We start from the raw sequence: 17,710 nt of genomic DNA, 5'->3' as shown, positions 1-17,710 counted from the left end.
TTTTTAAAAAAATTCCTTATTTTTCTCTAGGTTCTGTATATGAAAGAAAATATTGGATCCTTGACTTCTAGGTTTGATTTTTTTTCACGTAGTGTTCTATCCATTTACCAACAAAGGATATAATTTCATTATTCTTCTGCTTAATTAATACTCAATTTTTTTTTGTGTGTATACACATACACACACATATGGCAATTGTGAATTGTGCAGCTTAAACATTGGTATGCATGTATCATTATAGTATGCTCATGTTAGTTCTTTTGCATAAATACCAAGAAGTGGGGGTATTGCTGAATCACATGGTGTTTCTATTGCTAGTCTTTCAAGGAATCTCTACATTGCATTCCAAAGTGGTCGTATTAATTTGCAGCCCCACCAACAGTGTATAAGTCTGCCTTTCACCCACATCATCACCAGCATTCACTGTCATTTGTATTTTTGGTGGCTGCCATTCTAACATGAGTGCAATGAAATTTCAGTATTGTTTTGATTTTCGTTTCCCTGTTTGCTAATGGTATTGAACATCTTTTCATATATTTGTTATTCATCCATTTATTGACTGAGTTATTTGGGTTTTGGGCATTGAATTTTGTTGAGTTCTATATATAATCTGGATATTAATCTCCTGTTGGAAGAGTAGCCACCAAAGGTTTTTCTCCCATTCTGTAGAATCTCTCTTCATACTCTGTTTCCTTTGCTGTGCAGAAGCTTTTTAATTTGAAGTCTTCGCACTTACTGATGATTGGTTTTATTTTTTGAACTTTAGGAGTCATTAAGGACTGTGTCAATGTGTTAAAATACGACCCGATGTTTTCTTCTAGCAGTTATGATGTTTTGGTCTAATTCATAGGACCTTGGGTCTCTTTGAGTTGATTTTTCGTGCAGGGTAAAAGAGAGGGATCTAGGTTCATTTTTCTACATAAGGATATCCAGTGGTCTCAGCACCATTTGCTAAAAAGGCTGTTTTTTCTCTAAAGTATGTTTTTGGTCCCTTTGTCAAGGATCAGATGACTGTATCTGTATGGATTTTTCTCAGTGTCTTCCATGCCATTTTAGTTGTGTTTTTAAGGAATAAATTTTCCATTTGGCTCATCTTCATATAAAATGTCCCTGCTGACGATTTCACCTTCCTCGGACATCATTTTGTTCTTGCCAGTGGTGGTACCTCACTACAGCTTGGCCAGGAAGGAAGTTGAGGTTCTTCACTGAGCCTTTGCTAGGGATGAAGAACAGAATTGTCATGAGAGTGGTACATCAGTTTTTTGTGATGTGTAATCGTTATTGTCTAAAAGTTTGTCAGCCAGGACTGGAGTAAGAGTCCAGGGATAATTATGTCCTCTTCAGAGTCACCATAATAAGACTTTTCAATCTCAGTCCTGGGAACAGGTCACATTTTGGGGACACTGGGTACCATTCCCTCTAAACCTTTTAGTTGCTTCTTTCCCCCAATCTCATGTTCTTTATTTATGTATGAGTGTTGATCAAAACTATTGAATATTTGAGGGAGACTAGGCAGATTATCATATTGCTCTCACTCTACAGCTCCCTCCTCTTCCAACTCTGTCCTGTTAATTTCAGCTGCCCTTTCCCTTCTTTCTCATGAAAAACTCTCGCTCCATCTGCTCAACTCAGGAAATAAGTTTGGCTTCCCCTGTCTTCTCTCTCCTTGTGCCACAGCCATTCAAGTAAGTAAATATGGGCATCATAAAGACATTCCTTTTTTATCCCACCTTTCAAACATCCCTATGATCAGAGCTGGGTGCAAAGTGTATTGAAGACTGTTGTTTCATAAATCTTGTCTCTCTCTCTTTTTGCAAACTGTTTCAGCCACTACTTAATAAAGCAAACCCTACTGAGGTGTGTAGGAGCAAACCTTACCTCTACTGGCGGTAGCCATCCAATATAAAAGTGTTTTAGATGTATATGACTAGTTTGGGAGACTCCAACACCCAAACCTTCAGGAAGTAAACACAAGGCAAACATCAAGTAGAAGTGGTCCATGAATATTCCAAGGAAAAACTTGTGAAACCATGTGGACTCCTCCTCTGTGTTTTGCAGATGCTGAGGGAAGAGTGAGGCTATGTTAATGGTAGGGGTTATGTAAATAGCATGTCATAATAATTTAAGCCATTAATGCCATTAACACCATTGGTCCTTTGATGTTGGAGCCATTTTTATCACATTTTACATGTTAGTCTAAATATTTAGCAGTGAAAGTGAACTTAGAGAATATTTAACACATCAACTTCCCTTTCCATTACAACCATTTACTACTGAGTGAAAGGAGTCCTGAACCCATGAATACATCCAATGTTAAACAGCTATTTAGGGACCACACAGGATTCAGAATTTGTCATGTTACCTTTCATTCCACATACTGTCTAATATGCCACATTAATAGGAATTCTAAGTCAATTTCATTTCCAGTCTTAAATATGTCTTGTCCAGAATCATAGTAGAAGCTCTAGTTAATTCAGTGCCTACAGGTGCTTTGTAGGTGTTGCTGTTACTTTTACCACAAATCTGATGAAACAGATTATCAAAGCTGAGGGCCTCTTAAAATTACATTTCAGGGATTTAAACCTACATCTGACTAATTTCAAAGTCTGCGTTCTTTCCATAACATGCTATATTAACCTTGCATTGTTCCTACTTACATTGTTTTTATTTTATTCACTTTAATAGATGATATACTTCTTGAGTACATAAACAATTTTATTTTCTCCTATTACAAAGAGCATAGTATAAGAGGTTTCTAAATAGACTAATAATAATTAAAATTATTGTTTGTAAAATTGCTTTAATTTCTATTTTTAAAGGTGATAATATTATACTATAGACCAATTGATTTGTTCAAGGTCATGCAGTATATTAACAGTAGGACTTACCTCTAAAGTCCTCAGATACCTAATTCTTGAAATGGATTTTGAAGCTTTTGTTTTATATTCATTAACAAAAAGAAATAAAATGAGGAATTTGACAATTCTCTCTGACGAAAACACAGGACAAGCATTAGAGTATAATGAACAAAGATAATTACTATTAAAGAATATCACTCTTCTTGGAGTGACATGGAGATTATATCTGAAAATCAATCAACAACCATAAACTGTTCAATGGAATAATCTGAAAGCTTGCTTGAACCAAATTCTTCTTGTGGGGTAATCTGTTAGTCCTGTTATTTCTCCTTATGGGATTTTCACAAAGGACAACACTAGAGTTATTTTGAAGCAACTGTTTAATTAAGGATGTATTCTTTTAAAACAGGACAATAAGTGGAAATATTTTAAATAAATTCTATTGAAATAATAGATTCTAATTTGCATCAGTATTGTATACATTTTTGTTCCAATTGTGTTTTTGTAAAGTATAACTGACTTGACATTAACCCACACTGCCCTCATGAATTCTTCAAACCAATCAAGTAGGCTAGTAACTGGTTCACAACTGGTATGTGGATGAGAGGCTGATTTGTAGTATTTTCTGTTTTTTGTTTGTTTGTTTTGGTGTAAATAATCCACCTTGGTCAATTTCAAGATCCTGGCCCAATGTCAACATTTTCACAAAATTCCTGAAACTAAAACAATTGTCCCTCAAAAGCCTGTTCAACAGCAAGAGAAACTCTTACCTGACCCATAATAAAAAAATAACAGTAGACCTTTTCTGAAGGTGTCATGGACATAAAGTGGTATAATATTAACTCTCTGTTCTACACAGGCCTAATGTTTGACTGGGAAGCAGGACTGTCACAAAATACAAGAGAAACACGAAATAGCAACTACTGTGCCAGTAGTTGACATTGGAAATAAATTCTAAGGGATTCTGTATCACCAATAATTCATAAATTGAAATGTGCTTGTATTCTGTTTTTTTAAATTTTTATTGTTGGTTGTTCAAAACATTACATAGTTCTTGATATATCATATTTCACACTTTGATTCAAGTGGGTTATGAACTCCCATTTTTACCCTGTATACAGATTGCAGCCTTTGTTTGATTTTTTCAATACATTCTGTCATAAGAAAATCTATACATGGAATTTGGAAAACAAATGATTCTGTTTTCCTCAACTGGCACAGCCTGAAATACCTAGACAAATCACATATCTTTAGGGTATTTGTTTACATATTTGTCCATTCGTAAAATTCTTTTTTGAGCTTATATGTCACAAACATGTCACTAAATGCTGTACAGAGAGTTTCAGTCAGTGTTTGTTTCTCTTTTCTTTTTCTTTGTTTGTAACTGTGATCAAAATACCTGACAAGGACAATTTAAAGGAGGAAAAGTTTATTTGCTTATGATTTCAGAGATTCATTCCATGGTTAGCTGACTCCATGGTTCTGGGCCCAAGATGAAGTGGAATGTCATGGCAGAACTGTGTGGCCAAGGAAGGAGCTCAGAACATGACAATCAGGAAGCAGTTGGAGAGAGAGAAAGATAAAGAGAGAGAGAAGGAGGGAGGGAGAGAAAGTGCAATGCTAACTAGGGACAAAATATAAACCCAAAGACATACAAAGTGACCTACTTGATCCAACCACACCCTACCTGCCTACCGTTAGGACTCAGTTCATTCAAGTGAATTAGCCAACCAATTAGGTTGCAGCAGTCATAATCTAACCATTTCACCTCTGAAAATCCTTGCATTGTCTAACACATGAGATTTTGGGGGACACTTCATATCTCTTTATAACAAAACCCAAGATAGAGTGAAATGTTAATTGTCTTTGCTTCTGTAACAAATGGTACAGATTTGGGGTCCTGGAAATTAGAAGTCAGAAATCGGTCTCACTGGGCTCAAATCATATCAATAGGCTGCATTCTTTCTGGAATCTCTAAAGAAGACTATTCCTCACCCTTTCCAGCTGCTAGAGGTGACTCTCATTCTTTGGCTTCTGGCTCCCTCGAAGCCATCTTCATAGCCAGCAAATACAGCTCAACTCTTCCTCACACCCCATCACTCTGACCCTGACTCCTGTTCCTCATTTTACTTTAAAAACTCTTGTGATTACGTTGGGCCTCCTTGGGTGACCCAGAATGATTTCCCAATTTTATGTCAGGTGGTTAGCAATCTTATTTTGTTTACAATCCTAGTTCATCTTTGGCATGTAACTTACAATATTTGCAAGTTTGGGAGATTGTGATGTGGACATCTTCAGGGGTCCATAAGTCCTTACATTTCAAGAAGTTCTTATTTTGAAGGCAGTCTGGCAGTCTTTGAAGCAGACCCAGGAGTATCTCTAAATGTTGGTGGTTCCGTGGAATCCCATTCCTTCTCCCACTCTCCTGGATTCATTGCTACCTCTATAGATAAATTCTAATTCTGAATAGATTTTTTTTCTTTCCAAACATGAGTTTTACATATACCATGCTTATTACAAACACAATGGAGAGGGTTCCACTCCCTATTCTGTGCCCTCTGTAGTCTACAATTTAGTCTACGCTGCCACCAGGCACCTTGTGGAAACGAGGAGTCACCCACACTTCCTGCTTTCTCATGTCCCCAACCTAAATAAACCACCAAAGATGACCTCTTCTACTTCTGCTATTTCTCAAATTACTGCTTTTCATAGTCATCACAGTGCAGCAGTATGCAGAAGGCATCATTGGATTCTTTGGATTTCTCCCAAGCACCTTGTCATTTATGCTTTTGTGCCTTTGCTCCAAAAGTTCATCTACCTTCCGGGAATGCCTTCCCCTCTCTGTATGGCTGACTCTGACTCATCTCTGAGGCTGGGCTGGGTTTGTACCAAAGAGCTCCCATGATTCACTGTGACTGTACCATTGCATACACTTCCTTGTCCTATAATAATTTCATTGTTTCTTCCCCTTTTATGCCATAAGAAGTCCCTCTGGGACAAGGACTATCTTGGTCATCACTTTCCTTGTTGTCTAGCCCAAGTCAAGGGCATCATAGGCCTTCAACAAACATTGATTCTAAATATATTGAATAGACCAATAATCAAAGTCCAAGGGCCTTAGAAGAATTTAAAGTTTTGTTCTATTTAAAGGCTAGGAGGGTTTAGCATTTCAAAACAAAGCATTTGAGTTCCCTGGAAGTAGTTGAAAAATGCAAAGTGTTATTGACAATGAATACCCATAAGTTTGTTCTTTGACATTTAGATGATGTGTGGGCAGCTAATCCTCAAGAGTTAATAACACTGAGATAGCATGCAGTAGACCCTCAGCTTACTGCTCCCACCTCAATCTCCGAGGGTGGATGGTCATAGGAAAGCCATGCAAGAGTAGGGAAGGTGTCCTCCATACTCAGCTAGGGGTGTAGGAGCTACTAAATAAGAAGCAATGATCCTGAAGTGGGTATGCCAAGACCTAGACAAAAGCTTTTTGACAATAAATGTGATTAAGAACTACCTTAGGAATCTGTCAATTTCTCAGTCCTACAAGTGATGAATATGAACTGTTGAATAGATAGATGCATCCTTCTATTTTTTTCCCCAATTTATTTGCCTGCCTGGAGGCAGAGGATTCAGTAAAAGAACTTGATAATAGGCTGTTTTGTCAGAATAGAGCACTTCTTGAATTAATTTAGACAGTAAATATTTTTGAATGCTTAGAAGTTTTATCTAACTCTCTTCCAATGCAGGAATAAATGCATTGAGTTTAGTCTATGAATAATATCCTGTAACACTGAATAAGACGATAACTGAAAACTGAGACATAGGGTAAATTATATCCAGATGGGGAATAATCTCCAAGTGCACTGTCTTTATTCTCCTCTGCTGGAAATGAAATGATTGCCCTGTTCAATAGTGAGATATTTGCCATTTTAGAACAGATTGATCGTGGAGGCTCAGCACAACAACTGCAGCTAAAAGTCTCACGTGCCCCTGGAAATACAATATAGGATTGATTTGCATTGTATATTCTCAATCTCCCACTGCTCTGCGCATAACTAAAGAATACATTTTCTTTCCCCTTTTTTGATACCAGGTAAGTGGATACTTTTTTCCCTCAAGAAACGTTCTACATCTGTGGAATTCAACTTTATCTTACAATATTAAATATATTTTATACACATGGAGGGTCACATAGTGATCAATTAGCTTTCCAATATATTTTTTCCCTGAATTTATTTATTTATTTATTTTTCTTTTTTTTATTGGTTATTCAAAGCATTGCAAAGCTCATGACATATCATCTTTCATACATTTGATTCAAGTGAGTTATGAACTTCCATTTTTACCCCAAATACAAATTGCAGAATCACATCAGTTACACATCCACAATTTTTACATAATGCCGTATTAGTGACTGTTGTATTCTGCTGCCTTTCCTATCCCCTGCTATCCCCCCTCCCCTCCCCTCCCATCTTCCCTCTCTACCTCATCTGTTGTTGTTCAGTTCTCTCCCTTGTTTCCACCCCCCTTTCCCCTCACAACCTCTTATATGTGATTTCGTATAACGTTGAGGGTTTTCTTCCGTTTCCATGCAATTTCCCTTCTCTCTCCCTCTCCCTTCCACCACTCATCTCAGTTTAATGTTAATCTTTTCCTCATGCTCTTCCTCCCTGCTCAGTTCTTAGTTGCTCTCCTTAAATCAAAGAAGACATTTGGCATTTGTTTTTTAAGGATTGGCTAGCTTCACTTAGCATAATCTGCTCTAATGCCATCCATTTCCCTGCAAATTCCATGATTTTGTCATTTTTTAGTGCAGAGTAATACTCTATTGTGTATAAATGCCACATTTTTTAATCAATTCATCTATTGAAGGGCATCTAGGTTGGTTCCACAGTCTAGCTATTGTGAATTGTGCTGCTATGGTCATTGATGTGGCAGTATCCCTATAGTACGCTCTTTTAAGGTCCTCAGGGAATAGTCTGAGGAGGGCGATAGCTGGGTCAAATGGTGGTTCTATTCCCAGATTTCCCAGGAATCTCCAAACTGCTTTCCATATTGGCAGCACCAATTTTCAGTCCCACCGGCAATGTACAAGTGTACCCTTTTCCCCACATCCTCGCCAGCACTTGTTGTTGTTTGACTTCATAATGGCTGCCAATCTTACTGGAGTGAGATGGTATCTTAGGGTGGTTTTGATTTGCATTTCTCTGACTGCTAGAGATGGTGAGCATTTTTTCATGTACTTATTGTCAGATTTTTAAATTAATATATATTGCATAAGTTAAATTATTAAGTAGTTACTAAATGAATTACTAAATACACCATTAAATAAATTCACAGAAACAAATTATTAAATTAATAAATAAAATTAAGATGCACTACATAGTAGATAAACAAAATATCCACATCTCCAAAGAAAATATTACTTATTAATTTCTTTTTTTTTCAGAAACAAATGACTTTATTATGAATGATCCATCAGACAGCGTGAGCTATGTGTTTATATTGGTTCCCCTTCCTCCAAGTTCCATAGGTGATACAGTACAGATGCTCTGTGTATTGTAAATAGATTTGCATCATAGCCAAGGAACCCTGAATTTAGGAAACCCAGGTATATTAAAGGGTATTTGCATGGGACACAAACATCTTCACATTTTGTTTAATTTACATAGTTCTTTTACTTTTTAATTTCTTGACAGACTGAGCATTGAAGAAGTCAAATGGTATAAATTGTGATTTTTTTTCTCCTTTGTTAACCAGATTAACAAATGTGAATAATTTGAATCATTTCTAGTGCATAGTAAACATTGTAGTATTATTATTGCTTTTTATTATCTTCTTAAGATAAGCATAGGAAATTTCCAGTGAAATTCTAGAATTTTTAGATGACTACAGTAAAAGTTTATTTGAATTCTAGACAAGTTTTGAATGGCCAAATAAATTTGTTACTTGCAAATTTAACACATAAAATTTACTTTGCAATTTATTGGAAATGTTCTATTTCTAAATATTTGAATAAATGTTTTGCTAAATTACTCAACTCATTTAATCCTCACAACAAGCCCAAAATAATGTAATGTATAGACAAATAAAGTAAAATGCACAATAGACAGATGAATTTATAAAGCCAAGACCCTCATTCCCAAGGCCCATGTTTTCAACCACTATCCCTTTATTTCCATGGTCTAGGTGAGATAATTATAAAGATGATTTATTAATGTGGCTATAAGAGATTATCTGCTTATTACAATTCAATTCAGCAAATATTGATTGGGCATTTACTTTCATATCAATGAAATTAATTCTATTCATCAATTAAATCCACTTGTGTCTTATCCTCGATGCAACATTGTTAGCTACATGAAGGATATGTGAGATTATACTACCTGGGAAACTGAAATAAATGAAGTTTATTATGAGCCTTTAGCTTCCAGGGCAGTCATTAATTTCCTTGCATGTTATCTCTAGTTTTTGTCTTTTTTTTTTTTTTGGAGAGAGGTACCAGGGGTTGAACTCAGAAGTACTTGTCCACTAAGCCACATACCCAGCCCTGTTTTGTATTTTATTTAGAAACAGGGTCTCACCGCATAGCGCCTCGCTTTTCCTGAGGCTGGTTTTGAACTCGAGATCCTCCTGCCTCAGCCTCCCAAGATGCTGGGATTACAGGTGTGCACCACTACCCACTACGCCCTGCTAATTTTTATATCCAAAGCACTGACATGCATGCCCTCAGGTCAGTCAGTGATGCTATGATATAAATGCCTTATTGATATCCATGGGTCTATATTATTTAAATAATTATAACTCATTGGTTAATATATATTGACATCTATAAGAGATGCATTTGCCAGGACCTTGTTATGGTTCAAATCTGGGATGTCCCACCAAGGTTCATGTGTTGAAGGCTTGGTTCTCTTTTCAGCAAGATTCAGAGGTGAGGCCTCTGGAAAGTGAATGGATTAGTCTATTGAGGAATTTATAGCTGAATGGATTATGGGAAGTTGGTGGGAATTGTAGGAGGTGAAACCCCATTGGAGGGAGTGGGTTCTTGGCAGCATGCCCAGGGGGACTACATCTTGCTCCCATCCCCTTTCTCTATCTCAATTTCCAAACCACCATGAGTTGAACAGCTTTCCTCCACCACACCCTCCCACTGCCTTGTCTCAGGCCCAAAGCAATGGAACCTGCTGCCCATGAACTGAAACCATGAGCTAAAAATAAATCTTTCCTCCTTGGAGGTTGTTCATATCAGGTATTTTGACACTGTGATGAAAGAAAGCTAACACAGTACTGTATAAGTTAATTTTTTTTTTCCTGAGAATGGTCAATTCTTCTCTGGCAAACAACCTAAGAGTCACTTGAAAAATAGCTCTGTTCTCAAATGAAAATCATGGCTGTGACTCAGGATATGGGCTCTCCTAGGGAACAGAAAGAGCAAGCCTTTAAAGTGAAGGCATTAACAGCAAATGAGCAATGACTTACTGTTAACCCGATGTTGAACGTTTGTGCAGTTTCTGTTATGACCAACTGAGGATTGACTAAGAAACAGAAGCACTTAGAGCTGAGCTATAAAAATATATGGCTGTAATTGAGATTGGTCATTTTAATTTTATTTTTATTTTTTTTGCATAGATGGTGTTTGGTTCTCAAAAGTACATTTTATGAAAGATATTGGCAAACGAGGCATGCCCAGAGGCAGATGGCAGGGATCTGTGAATCACATCACACACAACACAACTGTGCCTCGCTGGGTTTGTTTAGCTTGCAGAAGAGAAGAACAGGGGGAACACACGGACAATATCCAAATATTTGAAGAATGTTTTATTTAGTCTTGAGTGATTCCAAGAAGAATATTGAAGAACAGGGAATTGTGAGGAAGTATCTGTTTTCCATTCAGTGTTGTGATCGTTGTTGCCAACAATCCCCGCTATTTTATAAAGATAGTAATGCTTTCGCTGTCATTAGAGCCAAGTCACAGGAATGCCAAACTCAGTGGATCTGAAGCAAGTGCCTGACACATGCCTCCTCTCACTAGTGAGGAAATAGGACCTCAAAGAAATTGCATGTCATTCATAAGATAATACAGATATCAGGGCCAGTGCCCGGACGTGTGTCCACTAGTGTTTCTGCTCAAAGTCCTCTGAGTACAACCCAGTGACAACAGTGCAGTGCCAGGTGTCCATCAGTGTAGTGTCATAGAAAAGACACTGACTGAATTCTTAGAACATGGAAATAGATCAGCTCCAAGGGGCGGGCTATTTCTCAGGGCCTGTACCTCTAATTTGGAGACTACTCAGTTTATGTATTTGTTTTCTGGGATGAATTTTTCTGCTGCAGGTAAATATAATTTCTGATCTAGTGAAGCTGCTGCACTCAGTTACTTAAGTCACAGAGCTAGCCGATTACTCCAAGAAGTAGCATCCATCCCTCTCAGGGAGGTAAACATGGGCACAATCCAAAGATTTTCCAGAGAAGCCTTTTTAGGACTCAAACAGGAATGGCCCCTTTTCTAGGTACAAACAGCCCAATGGTCACCAGTCACAGGGATATTTGTATTTAACAGGGATGGCATCCCAATGTAACTTAAAAACAAAGTGATTAGAGGAAAGCTGGATTGATAAGAGGAAAGGGGAAAGGGATGTTTTTGTAGGCTATCCCATGGTATTAAAATCATATCATTTATTTGGTTTTAGAAGATGTAATGATCGAAAAGAGCTTCATCTTCATTTCCTAATTCATACATTTTTCATTACTTTATAAATACATGTTCTTACCCTAACACACAAGTTCCAATCTAAAGTTTTTCTTACCTGTAAATGTGTAAAAGATGAGTTAATCATAAGCTGAAAGTTTTAGATATGTGATTCCAGTCTGGCTGTAAGTGGTGTTTTAGAAATACTATAAGTGGTGTTTTAGAAATACGATGCAGAGGATGAAAATAAAAGTACTAAGAACATTTATTGGGTAAAAATTTTGTGCTAGGTCATATGATAACCCATTTATGTTCATTATGTCAGAACTGCTAATTTTATTGTTGTTAACCCAGATTGTATGAGATAAAGAAGTAGTTCTCCAACAGAGGTAAGTCACTTAGCCGGGAAATAGCTAAATTGGGATTCAAACTCAGACCTGTCTGAATGAGCAAGAGTGAACAAAGAAAATGACAATGAGCGTAAGATGGAGGACAAATAAGGGCAGAGAAAAAAAAAATGTCCTTGAAGAAATAACTTGAATATGACAAAAGCTATTATTTTTGTTAGATTCCTTAAAACGCTTTCCTCCTGATTGTATCAAGGGGATGATCAGAGCTGTTCATGCCATTATTTAGCTCTCTGTCATATGTGTCATTATAATAAATTTGATTTTCTTTATTTATGGATTTTTTCTTCATCCACTAATTCAAGCAGGGTTTATTGAGCAGCTGGTAGGTGCCAGGCACTGTACTGGGTACACAGAGCATATTGGGGAACAAAACAGAAAAGTCTGTACTCTTCTAGACTTATAAACCTAACAGAAGGAACAGACATTAATTGAATAATTGCATCAAAAGAACATGTAATTACAAACTGAGATGCATGTTATAGACACAATGAAAGAATATGGTGACATGATAGTATGGCAGGTGTGTTGGTCTAGGTTCTTCAAGATGCATATACCCAAACGTTGTTGGGAAATGGGAGAAAACAACAATAGAAGCAATAGGAGAGTCATCAGCTCATAATGCAGGTCTAAGCACGAGGTTAAGTTTTGTTTTGATGAGCCGCTCCGGAGGTCCAAGAGTCAGAGAAACCTGCCAGAGAATCCCCTGTCTTCCTACCTTGTTCTGTCATTGACTAGGAGCAGCCTCTCAAGTGGAGGTAAAGAGAGATGCACAGATAGAATCCATTATTCTCCCTGCTATCAGAGAACTGAGAGGCACAACCTCAAAGTGGCCATGATGGGAAGCCGAATGGGTATCAACAAACACTTCCCTAAGGAAGGGAATTACCCACATTTGAAGGGGTGATTACAGGTGAAAGACATTGGAGGCATATGGGGGTTTAATTTTAAAGGGTTTGAACTCTTTTAGATAGCTTGAACTCTTCAAGGGCTCCTCTAACTCCCATGACAAGGTAGCTTAAAATGGAAAACTCTGGAATGAGGTCAACTGGACAATCCTTAGGGATTCCTGGCACCCAAGGGAAGCCCGGAACCTAAACAACAATTGTCCCCCAAGACTTCGTCTTTATCTGATTTTTGGCTTTCTACAAATTACATAACTTATTACCACTTAACCTGTAAAATTAGGACCATATTATCTACTAACTCACATACCTTGGTGAGTGATTGACTGAAGCATAAATTAGGGGATGATATTCATTTATTTAGTTGGCATGCAATTCTTTTTCCACCTGTTATAGTTTTGCTAAAATGACCATAGGTTAATCACAAATAGAACTTTGTTCCCCTCCGGGTATAACGGCTATTTCTGAAACACCACAAATACTCAGTTAATAGGAATCAAATCATCCATCTGGCTTTTGGGGCCCCGTGGTGTGTCATTCATTTCTCCAAATGTATCCCTTCTGTATCCTTGTGGACAGGCTCATTAGGCTCCATGCCACTGTCAATACGGTTTGTAATTGGTATCTGACTGGCTTCGGAAAGAACATTTTTAGAACAATGCTTTATATTTTCAAACTCAGAACATAAGAAAAAAATCCTTCATAATTACAAAATTCAGAAGCCAAAAGAGTCAATGAAACAGATGGGAAGCAGAGAAGCTTGTTGATAAATTTTCATGTATGACTTAGGTATATGCAGTGTGAGTGTGTAATTTGCCTGGCAGTGAGTTTGTCTCCGATGACTTGTCTATATAGATATTGTCTCATAGGATGGGTGATAACCACCTCTATATCCTTAACTTGGAAATAATGAACTCTAGATCTGAAGCAGGATCTTTAGATCTGGAATCTCCAGGACAATGTTTCTTGTATTCAATTATAAGAATCGAGTATTCCAACTTTGGCTGAACTTGCGTAACAGATGTTGATCTCAACACAGAGCTGGGTGAAACCTGAGGGTGTGTTAAAGCATATACATTGAAGAGCTTTGGGTCTTGCCCTTTATTTAAGCCATTCCTGGATCACCAGGCCCCTTCCCTGACTCTCTGCCTCCTGTTTAACTGCCTTCAGTCCTGCTACAAAAGCAACTATTCTAAATCTCAAAAGCCTGAACAATATTATTTCATTGCTTAAAATTATGTAGCAGACCATCAGTGCTTTCTGGCCAACGTCCTAATACTTTAGCGTGGCATCTGCCCTTCGCAATCTTGTCTCTTCTAATCCCTCTAGTTTTACTTCTTTTCAGATGACCTGCCATGTCTACATGGCACAGATGAGACTCACGTCAACATTATTTAGATTTGCCATGCTCTGTCTTATCTCTGCGGTACACTCGCCATTCTCTCTGCCTACCACTCCAGTCCTACCCTTCCTCCCTTTATCCAGGCAAACGACAGGGGCAGCTCTGCCCTATTCTCCTAGAAGTTTCCTTCTTTGTTTTGACTCCTTTGCCCAGTCTTGCCTATGTGCCTAATCATGCATTTTACACTTTGACTTTTAAGATTAAAAATTCACATACCAAAACAATTCACCCACTTTAATGTAAAGTTCAATGAATTGTATTATATTTTCAGAGTTGGCCAACCATCATTAACATCTAATTTCAAAGCCCTTGAAAACCTCATATCATTACAAGTTGGTCCTCTCGACCTCTCCAGGCTCTAAGCACTAATATACTCTTTGCCTATGTTTGTTTGCCTGGTAACATGTCATATAAATGAAGTCTTTGGTGATTGGTTTCTTTCATTTAATATTATGTTTCCCAAGCAAAAGAAGTTTCCTTCTATACTTACTTTGTTGAATATGTTTATCATGACAGTGTTTGATTTTGCCCAGTACCTTCTTCATCTATTTAAACAACCATGTGTTTTTTTGCTCTTTATTTTATTACTATTCCTATGTTATATTAATTTATTTTTGTATGTTAAACTAACCTTGTGTAACTGGGCCAAATGTCACTTGTTTATGTGCATAATCATTTGAATACATCATAGATTTAATTTATTATCATTTTGTTAAAGATTTTTGCATCTATATATATTAAAAAATGTTGATCTATTATTTATTTTTGATACTGTCAGCTTGGTTATCAAAATAACTTTCTTGGATGAGGTTTTTTTTTCCTAAATTTTTTTCTAAATATGTTTCCTAAATATTTAATATAATTCACTAGTAAAGCAACCTAAACCCAGGGTTTTACTTGTGAGAGGTGTTTGATGTAAATCAATTCAATTCAATTATTTATTTTGGGGGATTGAGAATTGAAAATAGTACCTTTTGCATGAGAGGCAAGCATTCTACCACTAAATTATATTGGCACTCCCAACCCCTCTGAGAGGCATTTTTAATTACTAATAGAATGCATTTATTTGTTAGAGGTCTATTTGTATTTTTTATTTTTACTGAATCTTTTTATTATGTTTGTCCAGGAGTTGACTCATTTCATTTAAGTTATCAAATTTTTGGCTTAGTTCTTCATAGTATAATCTTATGATTTTTTTTTTATTTCTGTAAGTTCTGTTGTGATGTTTCCTATTGAATTTCTGTGTTTAGTAATTTGGTTCTTGTAATTTTTTGGTGTGGGGAAATAAAGAGTCAGTTAATAGTTTCTCAATTTGATTGAGTTTTTTTTTCAAAGAATAAAAATTTTATTATTTATTTGTTGATTCTATTTATTAGTTTCCTTTTTCCTATTTTATTTATTTTCACATTAATCTTACTTCTTTCCTATTGTTTGTCTTGGATTTAGTTTATTTTTTCTTGTTATTAAAGTAGAATTTAGGTTACTGACTTGGATCTTTTTTGTTTATGGAAATAAGCATTTATACCTATAAGTTTTCATCTTAGAAATACTTTAGCTTATATGTACTTAGTTTTTAAATGTTATGCTTACATTTTCCAATAACCTCCAATTATTTTTTAATTACCCTTATGTGACTCATTGTTTCTTTAGGGATGTATAAGTTTTCATACACTTGTGCATTTACCAAAACTCCTCTTGCTATTTATTTTTTTATTTCAGGCTAATTTTGATCTATGTATCTCTGCTTTGAGACTAAAGGTGGGAACAGAGGATCACCTCCTCCCAGAGTGACTCCCTCATGAGTATAGTATTCTAGGGGGGACTTGTTATGGCTTAGATGTGGTGTCCCCCAAAAGCTCACAGGTTCAGAGAAGAAATGATTGGGCTGTGAAAGCCTTAACCCAATCAGTGATTTAATCCCCTGATAGGGATTAACTGAGTGGTAACTGAGGTAGCAGGGTATGGCTGGAGAAGGTGGAAGCTGGGGTGTAGCTTTGGGGTATATATTTGTATCTGACAAGAAGTCTCTCTCTCTCTCTCTCTCTCTCTTTCTCTCTCTTTCTCTCTCCTTCTTGATCACCATGATGTGAGATGCTTCCTTCTGCCACCCTGTCCGCCATGATGTTCAGCATCACCTCCAACCCCGAGGAATGGAACCCGCCTTCTATGGACCAAGATCTCTGATATTGTGAGCCCTCAAATAACTTTCTTCCTCCTCTATAGTTGTTCTGGTCAGATCTTTTAGTCACAGCAGTGAAACAGCTGACTAAAATAAGGCTCTTAGTCCTTGGTCTTATTAATTTATATTTCCCAGCCTATGTCTGACCTATAAGTAAGTTGAGGATAAGGTGATCAGGATGCAGCGATCTTAGCCTTCTATGTTTAGGGTAAAACTTCTATCCTGCGAGCTGGGTTGGGATGAAAGCTGGTAACTCAGACCTCTAAGATGTGATGATCTGAAAAAAGTTTCCATGTTGTGTATCTCAGGGGGAAGGATCAGGGATGCTGGTGGACTTCATTTCTCAAGGAGAAACTGTAGCCTTAGAGTGCAAAGAGTCTGGAGGGAGCAGTGTTTCTCAGCCACACATGGCTGTAGAAGATTTTTTATGACACCAAGCTGAGAGGGCATAGAGGAAAGCATCATGGCTCAATTGTTACAGACTCTTACTGTTCTTATTTCAATTCTGTAGATTTTCTTAAATCAGTGTTTCCCTATTGGGTGGATGTCCTTAGAGTTATTTCTAGATAATTCATATATAATTTTACAAAATTTCAAGTTATTGCTGTTTTGCCGGGGAGAGTGTCTGTAGAGCTTCCCTTCTCACCATTCTGAAAGCCACCCTGGGCTCCCTTTAAAATGCATTTGCAGGTATGTCATGACTCTGAGCCTGTGTGCTGGTCTTTTTTGTTAGACTCTGAGGTCTATTCTGTTAGACTGTGAGGACTCTATATTAGTTTTGCTGTATTTTCAACATCCAGTGCAATTCCACATGTGGTATAGATGTTGAATAAATGTATGCTGAGTAAATTCAAGTATAAACATTTTTGGAGTCTACGGCAGTATTGGGGGAAGATCATCCTTTGAATGAAAGAAGGAAAAATTGTCAGTTTCTTGAAATCTAATGGTGAATTTTTGTTCAGTCTGAAAATCCTATTGAGCTTACTTTATGGGTTCTGTGGCATGGTTATCAAAGCCCTCAAATTAATTTGAACTGTCTGAGCGATTGTAAGAATGCCTGTCTACCCTAAAAACTTAAGAGACGAAGGAAGAACATGCACAAATATCATCCCATAAATCAAGAAAGGGAGACATACCTTAAATCAACAAGATGCCCTGATACACAGCTTCAACCGTTTTTTTGTCCTCCAAAGATGCTCAAGGTCTGGAGTAAACTAGAAATTTGATAAGAAACAAGTTTCCTTCTTTAATAATTGCAAAATTAGGAACA

At 37.0% G+C, this 17,710-nt stretch overlaps 1 protein-coding gene across 1 annotated transcript in view; it reads right to left on the bottom strand.

Annotated features, from left to right (window-relative positions):
- Nucleotides 1–235: 235 nt before the first annotated feature.
- The window catches only part of LOC143382350 (mannosyl-oligosaccharide 1,2-alpha-mannosidase IA-like), a 108,802-nt gene continuing 91,327 nt past the window's right edge, over nucleotides 236–17,710 (bottom strand). Inside the window, exons 6-7 of the mRNA XM_076836393.1 lie at nucleotides 1,879–2,061; nucleotides 236–1,216 (exon numbers count right to left, since the gene is read on the bottom strand). Of these exons, the coding sequence (XP_076692508.1) occupies nucleotides 1,139–1,216; nucleotides 1,879–2,061 (261 nt within the window). The 3' untranslated portion in view covers nucleotides 236–1,138. The remainder of the gene's footprint in view (nucleotides 1,217–1,878; nucleotides 2,062–17,710) is intronic.

Source organism: Callospermophilus lateralis, chromosome 16, assembly GCF_048772815.1.
Source record: "Callospermophilus lateralis isolate mCalLat2 chromosome 16, mCalLat2.hap1, whole genome shotgun sequence".
Lineage (NCBI taxonomy): Eukaryota > Metazoa > Chordata > Mammalia > Rodentia > Sciuridae > Callospermophilus > Callospermophilus lateralis.
This window is presented reverse-complemented; position numbering and strand designations above follow the sequence as displayed.